The sequence below is a fragment of the Manis pentadactyla genome, chromosome X (genome assembly GCF_030020395.1).
Source record: "Manis pentadactyla isolate mManPen7 chromosome X, mManPen7.hap1, whole genome shotgun sequence".
Classification (NCBI taxonomy): domain Eukaryota; kingdom Metazoa; phylum Chordata; class Mammalia; order Pholidota; family Manidae; genus Manis; species Manis pentadactyla.
This window is the reverse complement of record NC_080038.1, coordinates 97,943,004-97,953,141: the sequence shown is the minus strand read 5'-3', so window position 1 is coordinate 97,953,141 and position 10,138 is coordinate 97,943,004. Positions and strand designations below refer to the sequence as shown.

The following is a 10,138-nucleotide window of genomic DNA, read 5'->3' as shown; positions in this document are numbered from 1 at the left end:
GGCACAGGTTTCATATCTCTCAGTCCTTTCTGAGTATCTCTGAGGTTTGGATTTCTGAAAGGGAAGAGAAGTGGGGTAAGGTCCAAGCCAACACAGTTCACATATTCAGTACTTCATCTGATCTACCCAGCAGCCTGAGGAGGCAAAAAGTATTTACTTTTCACAGATGACAAGAGTGACCCTTTAAAGCATTGTCATGGTATTAAATACTAGGGTTATATTGCTGAAAAGAAATTATATTTTTCAGCCAATTAAGCTGACTGTGCCCTTTCTTCATGGGAACCCAGTATGCAATAGCTGCAAAAAGTAGCCTCCTCAGTAGTGTATATAGACTGCTGCTTGTATAGGTTGCCCTAAGGGACCTTGGAGACAACCCTTTCCACTGAACATTCATGTCTGACTTCATGCTGTCCCCAGTGTAGACTCTAGACAGGCATTCAGAGTGCCTTTGGAAAGTTCCAGGGCACAGTGGCCAAGACTTCATGCTCATTTGCACCAAGCTGCAGAACAACAATCGAGTGATTGAGGCCTTAAGCAGGGCCAAGTTCAAGTTCCTTGGCCACCAAAAAATGCACATCTCCAAGAAGTGGAACTTCACTAAGTTCAATACAAATGAATTTGAAGACATGGTGTCTGAAGAAAGGCTCAGCCCAGATGGCTATGGAGTCAAATACATCCCTAATCATGGTGCCCTGGACAAATGGCAGGCCCTGCCCGCTTGAGAGCCTCAGTGCTGCCTCCTCCTTACTCACTCCCACCAAAAATTCTCCCTCTCCAAAAAAAATCCTAAAAAATAACTTGAAATGCAATTTTTTGTTCTTTACTAAGTTTTTATTAAATAACACTGTCTTAAAAAGCTGATTGACACATTACTTTGTGCCTTTATTATATTTAGGGATGCAATATACATAACACAAATTCTAAGAAACTACAGTTATCAAAGAGAAAAAAATTTAAATCATTCATAATTATGTCATATGAAGATAAACAGCTGCATTTTAGTACATATATTTTAAAACTCTGTTAATATATGTAATACATAACTGTACATAATTTAAAATGAAGCAATGATAAATTTACAAGATGCTTTGTAGCTTTTTCACTTTAAAATACATAATGAACATCTGTCTATTCAAATGGGTGAAACACCTCTGCTGACAAAGAAAGACCTGTTAATTTGGTCAGAATGCAACATTCAAATATAAGCTGGAAATATTAAAACTTTTGAAGCAATTGGATCAGCAAAATTACATCAAGACAGGGCAAATAAGCAGAAAGCAAGGTTAAAAAGTACTAAGGCCAGAGAAAAACCTGTTTCCAAGGCATAAGGAAAAACTCATCATCGTGGTGATGACGAAGGTAGTCCCCATTAAAGCCAAGTAGACTGTATCTTGACATCATTGCCCTGAGTTTCTCTCTCATCTGTTCCATGAATCATTCTATACTATCTACATCTACAATTATCACGTAAACGTTATCGACAAGACAATTGGGCACACCTCCTCTAAAATCCTGGGAAAGTGCCCCTCTAATATTGCCTTCAAGCTCCTGGTATTCACTCCCTCCCATAGGGCGAGCTTCCTCTCCATTCGGCACAGGTAACCTGTTACCCTCCTTTTTCCTTTTCCTTGAGGACATTTTGCATGTTGAGACCCTCACCTTCTTATTCCACTCTAGACTCCATTACTGCTAGGATACAAAAGGCAAGCGAAACGACTGAATGCTTAGTGGAAAGATCAGCACCGAGGACAGAGGCCCTACTATGCACCTTTCAAGATTCAGATTTCAACTGTTTTTAATTGTTTTTCCCACCTGAAAGGATTCGTGCGGCCTCTAGAGGGCCTCCAGCGCAGCTCCTTTCTTCCGCTCTGTCTCCTCCCTTCTCAAAGCTCACCATTTCCCCCCACAGATCCTATTAACCCCAGGCTTTTGCAGGCACCAAAACAGAGAACCCTGAGCGGACCCTCAGACTGGGCTCTGTTCCCATCCCCACAACAGTCCCTTGCACCGACCTGGCGCCTATCATTGCAATCTTCTATTCCTCTGCATTCTCAAGAAGTGCGCAGCCCTGACCCATGACCCTCAGAGCTGCAGAAGGCTACAGTGTGGGGATCCCGGGCTGCTGCAGTCAGGAGCTCTCTGCGGACGCGACGCCCAGCCCCGCGTCTCCCAGCATCGCGTCTCCCAAAGTTGATCCTTCTGATCCGCCCTGTTTCTCCGAAGCCATCTTCAGCTTCTGGTACTTCTGTCTTCTAAATATCTACAATGGTGAAAGAAGGGGTGCTATCTAAAACAGAACTTTCACCCTCCTTGTCTCTGTTTCCTCCTGTGATACGTTTCCATACTCCTACTACCAAAATGTTTTGTACCAAAATGGGAGTGGGACACGGAGAGCGGGGCTTGTCTTAAGTGAAAGCTTTCGAGCATATGCCCATACACCCATATTTATATACTGCTTGCCCCCAGGACCACACAGAATGGACTTTGGGCAAGCAGGAGGCGTCAAGAACGCAGACCCTGATCCACCTGAGGGTTCTGCTCTCGGCTGCCAGCCATCCTGTGCCAGGGTAACCCCAGTCAGAAGACAAAACCTACAGGGTTCCAGGAAAGTTGCTTTTCCCTCTTTTCCTTGAGCAGAAGTTTTTCCTCTTCTGCAACAGAAATCATTACTCAGAGAATAAAAAAGACAAGAAGAAAAGGACTTGGTCCCAGTAGACTCCCGTGGTGTGACACCCACGTCACAGGAGAATTCAGGCTCCCAATCCTCCCGCTCAACTCAGGGCAGCGGGAACCTTCAGCCCCTCTTCCCATTACCCTGGGTGGGTCTGGTGTGTCTCTCTCTTCACCTTGGCATTTCAGGAGGCCAGATGTAGTATTTGATTTTCTCTAATCATCAGGGAGAGGCAGCATTTTCTCCTGGAGTTATTGCCCATTTATGATTTTTGTATAATTATCCCTTTCCGCTATTCCAACTGCCCAACCTGCTCCTTCTCCCCACCTCCTCTCCCTGTAGTGATGATTTTTGCTCTGAGGCCCTTATGTGCACCGAAATGGCCAAAGAACTAGGTATCAGAAAAGGAGTCTGGGAGTAGAAGGTGAAACATTAACTTTCTTTTATGTACTTTTTGTTCCAATTTTTAAACTTAAAATGCTTTCTTAATTTTTACATTATGGAAACACAATACTTACATTTTAGGGGAATTAAATGGGTATTTATCTTAAGATTTCTCTTTTTACTGGGGTGCCTTATTATTTGGCTAAATTAATACATATCAAATAGAAAATATTTTCCATCAGCTACAAAGGAAAGAGCAAACTTTTATAACATGCTAATTGTTCACAACCTTCAAGACATACTCTTGGGGAGAAAAGTAATTTAAAAGAAAAAATTTTTCTACTGAACAGGAAATCTTTCATTACTTGGCCATTGTTTATATTTATCAGTTAGAGAGTGTTTCTAATGATACTTCCCAAATAGCTTTTTAAAACCAGGTTAATTAGCTTGAAAATATTAAATAAATTTTTCTAAAACAAATCAGCATTTTATATTTATTCAATAAATTAATAAATTAATCCCTGTAGAGCCTAATAAGTGTCTCATTTTTGTCCTGTTTTAGAGAAATGGTGTATCTTTCCCATGTCTGGGAGTTTTTAATCTTCATAAATAATTGGTTTAGTTATGTTCTGTTTAGGGAGATGCAGCTTGCTAGGACTTTCACCTCTGTCCTTCCTACATCCAGGGAACCCAGGAGGAGCCCTGAGCCTTGCTGCAGGGTTTCTGCCCCCATTACATCCTCACCATGGTTGCCCTTCAGCCAGGCTTAGGCCAGTGTCCAAGGAACTCTCACCCACTGACTATAAATTAACCTAGACCAAGTGTTCTCAAATCTGTGCACCACCTGAAATTGCACACAAGTTTATGCTTGTGCACACAAGTTTGGGGATACATGTACCTTTGTGGGAAAAAGGTTTGTACCTTAGGAACCTGAGAAAGCCTGAAACACGAGCAGGTTGAAATTGTGAGGAAGCTGAAGCTATGAGGTACAGACAAACCATAGGAGAAGAGGATGTAAGAGGAAATGCAAAGACACTGAGACAACAGCTCAGCCAAGTTAATGGCAGAGCAGTACAGCACTCAGGTAGTGACACCTAGGGGTCCATTAGAAGCTGGCTGTCAGCTCTTTGACTCCCTTAAGACTGTAGTCTTCACTGCCATAAATTCTCACCATGGATCCTGCCTCAGAAAAGCTAGCCTAAGTCTCTACTCCTTACAATCAATGAGACTAACTGAAACAATAGTTATCTATAATAAAATGTTCCTAAGGAATCTACAAAATAACAGTAGTTATCATTGTCTGAAAAGTGGTGAAAAAACATCCAAAAGGGTATTGACCAAAGAAGACATCTACATGGAGAGTAGGTAAAAGGTATTCAGCCTCACTAGTGTCAAAATATACAAATTAAAACTTCAAGGTACCAAATTCACCTACCAAACTGGAGGATTTTTTTTAAATCATACCATACATTTCATATGAGGTCATTTACCTGGACTATCAGTACACCTGTAAATTGTTTATATTATCTTGAAGGCAATACACATAAGATATCATAAAATTTTTCGGACTTTTAGATCTAGCAATTTCACTTTTAGAAAATTTTCCTTAGGGAATAATTATGGTTGTGTGCAAAGATTTTAGTGATGAGTTGACTTACAATAGCAAAAACAAAGAGACAAACTAAATATTGAATGACAGGGAATTGACTAAATAAATTACCATCAATTTTAACGTGATAAAGTAGAATATTTAATGACATGCAAATATTTATATTGCATTGTTAGCTAGAAAATATGTATAATGTGGTGGCCCAGTATAGCAAATATAAAATATTACATGTATTATATATGTATTATAATTTATATGTAATTGCACTTTTTATATATATAATAAAAACAATGAACAAAGTCTGTGTCACCTTAAAAATATGTATTTCCATTGTCTAACCCCATACACAAAAGTAAATTCAAAATGGATCAAAGACCTGAATGTAAATCATGAAACCATAAAACTCTTAGAAAAAAACATAGGTAAAAATCTCTTGGACATAAATATGAGCAACTTCTTCATGAACATATCTCCCCAGGCAAGGGAAACTTTGGCAAAAATGAACAAGTGGGACTATATCAAGCTGAAAAGCTTCTTTACAGCAAGGGACACCACCAATAGAACAAAAAGGCATTCTACAGTATAGGAGAATATATTCATAAATGACAGATACGATAAAGGGTTGACATCCAAAATATATAAAAAACTCATGCACCTCAACAAACAAAAAGCAAATAATCCAATTAAAAAATGGGCAGAAGAGCTGAACAGACAGTTCTCCAAAGAAGAAATTCAGATGGCCACAGACACATGAAAAGATGCTCCACATCGCTAGTCATCAGAGAAATGCAAATTAAAACGACAATGAGATATCACCTCACACCAGTAAGGATCGCCACCATCCAAAAGACAAACAACAACAAATGTTGGCGAGGTTGTGGAGAAAGGGGAACCCTCCTACACTGCTGGTGGGAATGTAAACTAGTTCAACCATTGTGGAAAGCAGTATGGAGTTTCCTCAAAAAACTCAAAATAGACATATCATTTGACCCAGGAATTCCACTTCTAGGAATTTACCCTAAGAATGCAGCAGCCCAGTTTGAAAAAGACAGATGCACCCCTATGTTTCTCACAGCACTATTTACAACAGCCAAGAAATGGAAGCAACCTAAGTGTCCATCAGTAGATGAATGGATAAAGAATATGTGGTACATATGCACAATGGAATATTATTCAGCCATAAGAAGAAAACAAATCCTTCCATTTGCAACAACATGGATGGAGCTAGAGGGTATTATGCTCAGTGAAATAAGCCAGGTGGAAAAAAACAAGTACCAAATGATTTCACTTATCTGTGGAGTATAAGAACAAAGCAAAAACTGAAGGAACAAAACAGCAGCAGACTCACAGAACCCAAGAATGGACTAACAGTTACCAAAGGGAAAGGGACTGGGGAGGATGGGTGGGAAGGGAGGGATAAGGGGGGGAAGAAAAGAAAGGGGGCATTATGATTAGCATGTGTAATGTGGGGGTAGCACAGGGAGGGCTGTGCAACACACAGAAGACAAGTAGTGATTTTACAGCATCTTACTATGCTGATGGACAGTGACTATAATGGGGTTTGTGGGGGGAGCTTGGTGATGGGGGGAGTCTCGTAAACATAATGTTCCTCATGTAATTGTAGATTAATGATGCCAAAATAAAAAATGAAAAATACGTATTTCATTGTTTTGTGTATGTAATTCAAGTAATCCAGAAAATTTGGAAAATACACAAGAATTACAGACATGAAAACTTTTTAAACTCCGTATTTCCAGAAAATTTCTAGACACTTATAAGTTTTAATACTTTTGTATTATTTTCTCCCCACTAACATTGCAACTTATGCTAATATGCTATGAAATTTTTTATTGATCACATATTTCTTTCTAAAGTTCTGAGAGCTTGGCTGTGCTCTCCTGTTTACGGGTAAGGCCAGTACCAGGAAGAGTAACTTACTAAGGGTCATACTGTCAGCTCTAGATCTGGCACTGGGACTAACATCTGTCTCTCACACCAGTGTTCTGCCCAGCAGACACCTTGAGTCGTCTTGTGCTCAAAATACATATGCTTCCCAGACGATATACTAGTATGACAGAAGAGCAAGTGAAATAAAGCCACATGGGATGAGGGCTTTTTTCTTTTCACAAAATCTATTTAACTCTTTATTCTGCTCCACTGAAACTTAGACAAAACAAAGATACATGTTTATGGCTTCTCCTGTGATTTTTCAAGTGTTACCTCTGAGAGCTTTGCAATATTTACTAGCAAAATTGTTACTTTTACCAAAGACTGAGATGAGGTTGAAAGGTAATCAGTATCTCTTGAAGGCTTTATATAAGCCAAGTGACATCATTCAGAATTCCCAAGTCAATTCTATGAGGTGTATGTTATTATTCCCTTTTTACTGATGAAGAAACTCGAGCTCATAATGTGTACCTGACAACTGATGATTCTGCAGGCAGCACAGTTTCCTGGCAAATACCACCAACCAGGGCTCTGGAGTCAAACACTACTTTTTTCATTTTGAATCCTTTGCCCCAAATGAAATCCAAATATAATTATAATAGCTCATACTTTAAAAGCACTAATCATATGCAAGGTACTATTCTCAGAACTGTACATGTATTAATTCATTTAACTAAAGTAATTTTGTCTTTTCTAACTATAAAAAGATGTTACTTTAAAAAGAATATAAAAACCCATAAAGCAAATAACTCTGTTAAAAATGGGTGGAGGATATGAACAAACACTTCTCCAAAGAAGAAATTCAGATGGCCAACAGGCACAGGAAAAGATGCTCCACATCACTAATTATCAGGGAAATGCAAATTAAAACCACAATGAGATAACACCTCACACCAGTTAGGATGGCCAACATTGAAAAGAATAGGAACAGCAAATGCTGGCAAGGATTTGGAGAAAGGGGAACCCCTCCTACACTGCTGGTGGGAATATAAAATAGTTCAACCATTGTGAAAATCAGTATGGAGGTTCCTCAAAAAACTAAAAATAGAAACACCATTTGACCCAGGAATCCCACTCCTAGGAATTTACCTTAAGAATGCAGCAGCCCAGTTTGAAAAAGACATATGCACCCTTATGTTTATCGCTGCACTATTTACAATAGCTAAGAAATGGAAGCAACCTAAGGGTCCATCAGTAGATGAATGGATAAAGAAGATGTGGTACATATACACAATGGGTATTATTCAGCCATAAGAAGAAAACAAATCCTACCATTTGCAACAACCTGGATGGAGCTAGAGGTTATTATGTTCAGTGAAATAAGCCAGGCAGAGAAAGACAAGTATCGAATGATTTCACTCATCTGTGGAGTATAAGAACAAAGCAAAAACTGAAGGAACAAAACAGCAGCAGACTCACAGAACCCAAGAATGGACTAACAGTTGCCAAAGGGAAAGGAACTTGGTGGGGGGTGGGGGAGTGGGAAGGGAGGGAAAAGGGGAATAAGGGACATTAGGATTAGCACACGTAATCTAGGGGCTAGCACCAAGAAGGCAGTACAACACAGAGAAGACAAGTAGTGACTCTGTAGCATCTTACTACACTGGTGGACAGTGACTGTAATGGGGGATGTGGTGGGGACTTGATAATGGGGGGAATCTAGTAACCACAATGTTGCTCATGTAATTGTATATTAATAATACCAAAAAAAAGAATATAAAATATTAGGAATAAAGTAAAAACTACATTCAAATCTCTCTCGTGTCCCAGGCTCCTTTAAAAAAAAAAAAAAACCCGCAGCCAAACCAACCCCGTTCCACAACAGCCAAGGACCAGATTACAGATGAAATGGAGGCAGGGGAGGGATGGGGGATGTGGGAGTTCTTAATCCTGGGAATGGAAGGCAGTAAGCGACAATTTTAAAAAGAAGTAGAAAAGTTTAGTAGCTCCAGAAGAAGATGCAGCCCCTTCCTAGTAATCAGAAAAAGGCAAATAATATTTTTCCCTCTGGGGTAGACAGCATCAAAGACTGACCTGGCCAAATGTATCGGGAGGCGGGGGCAAAAGGCGGGCCCACTTCTGCTGCGCTTTTGGTGGGAGTGGAAACTGGGGACCCGAGCTCACTGGTGACGTAGATCTCATGTGACCAGGAGTTGACGTGTGCAAAGTCCTTCTATCCTGGTCCTTGTTCCAGTCTGGGTACCAGCTTCCTTCAGCAGCGCGGACGACGGGACCTGAGGCCAGGGGAAGGAGAAGGAGTCAGCTGGCCGGAATTTTGCAGGTTGGTGTCAAAATAGGTTCTGCCTGAGGATTTCTAGGAGGGGTTGGCCTTGGGCAGAGACTTGAAGAAGCCCTGGTCAAGTCCATCTCTCTACCTCCCACCTTCAGGTCTGCAGGAAATGATGACCCTTGGGAAAGGGACCAGGGGTCCCAGGAGAAGGACAAGGAGACCTATGATCGTTTAGAAATAATCATCGTCTGCCACCGCAGACATCTTTCCGAACACCTGCCCTGCCCCTCCCCCATCCCCGCCTCAGTCTAAAGGATAGTTTGGATATCATCTGCTTTCCTACTCCGTTTCTGATGGGAAATTCGAGCCAACTTGCACTGTGGAGAGGGGAAATGGGGGAAACCGAAGGTGGAAAAGTTTCCACAGCGGGGAGCCTTAATGAGGAGAAAGGTAGTTGGTATTGGTCGGCCCACCTAGTGCTCGCCCCATCCCCATCCCCCCACTCCCATTTCCCGTTTGACTGCAGGTCTGTCGTCCTTAGCACTACACAAGGCTGGAAGAGGCGAGGAAGAAACTGACCGGATCAGTATAGGTAGGTGAGGGAACATTATAAAGACCCCTGGGGTAGAGTTGGGCGAGGGCGAGACAGAGGTTGGGCCCCTGATTCCTCCCCGGCCCTTCTTCCAGCTTACACTGTTCCGGGAGGGTCTAATGTTTTGCCCTGGAGGGAGAAACGGTAGAAAAGGACCTTGGAATTAGCTGGATGGAGGGAGATGCCCTTACTGCGTCTCCCAGGTGGAAGGTATTCGATGATCGCTCTAAATCAAAAAAAGCGAATGCTGAGACCGCTGTCCCTAGCACTGGTCCATTCACCAGGCCTTTGACTTACCATCATCCCCTTGCTTCCTAGAAGTAATTGTATTCAAAGGGGAAGGAGCAGAAAGAAAGGAAGAGAAAAAGGAAAGGAAGGGAGACAGATGCAAGATGAAACCCTGTCAGAAAATGGAAGGACAACCAGAAAATGAGAATGAACCAAAGCTTGGGGAAGAGCCAAAGCCTGAGGAAAAGCCAGAGGAGTAGGAAGAACCAGAGGAGGAAAAAATGGAAGGAACTTTTAGAGAAAGGCTGATTCAATCGCTCCAGGAATTTAAAGAAGATATACACAACAGGCATTTAAGCAAGGAAGATAATGTTTAGAGAAGTGAATGAAATAGATGAGATAAGGAGAGTAAGAAGTAAACTTATAGTGATGCATTGGAAGGTTAATCGAAACCATCCTTACCCATATTTAATGTAG

General features: G+C 41.2%; 1 protein-coding gene and 1 non-coding gene across 2 annotated transcripts; both read left to right on the top strand.

Moving 5' to 3' along the window:
* Positions 1-241: 241 nt before the first annotated feature.
* Positions 242-375, top strand: LOC118923386 (small nucleolar RNA SNORA70). Its single transcript, XR_005029186.1, has one exon. It is a non-coding gene; the product is annotated as a small nucleolar RNA SNORA70 (small nucleolar RNA).
* Positions 376-9,825: 9,450 nt separating this feature from the next.
* TCEAL9 (transcription elongation factor A like 9) lies at positions 9,826-10,138 on the top strand. The gene is given in 2 exon segments (XM_036907086.1): positions 9,826-10,029; positions 10,031-10,138. Coding segments are annotated over 2 exon segments (312 nt in total).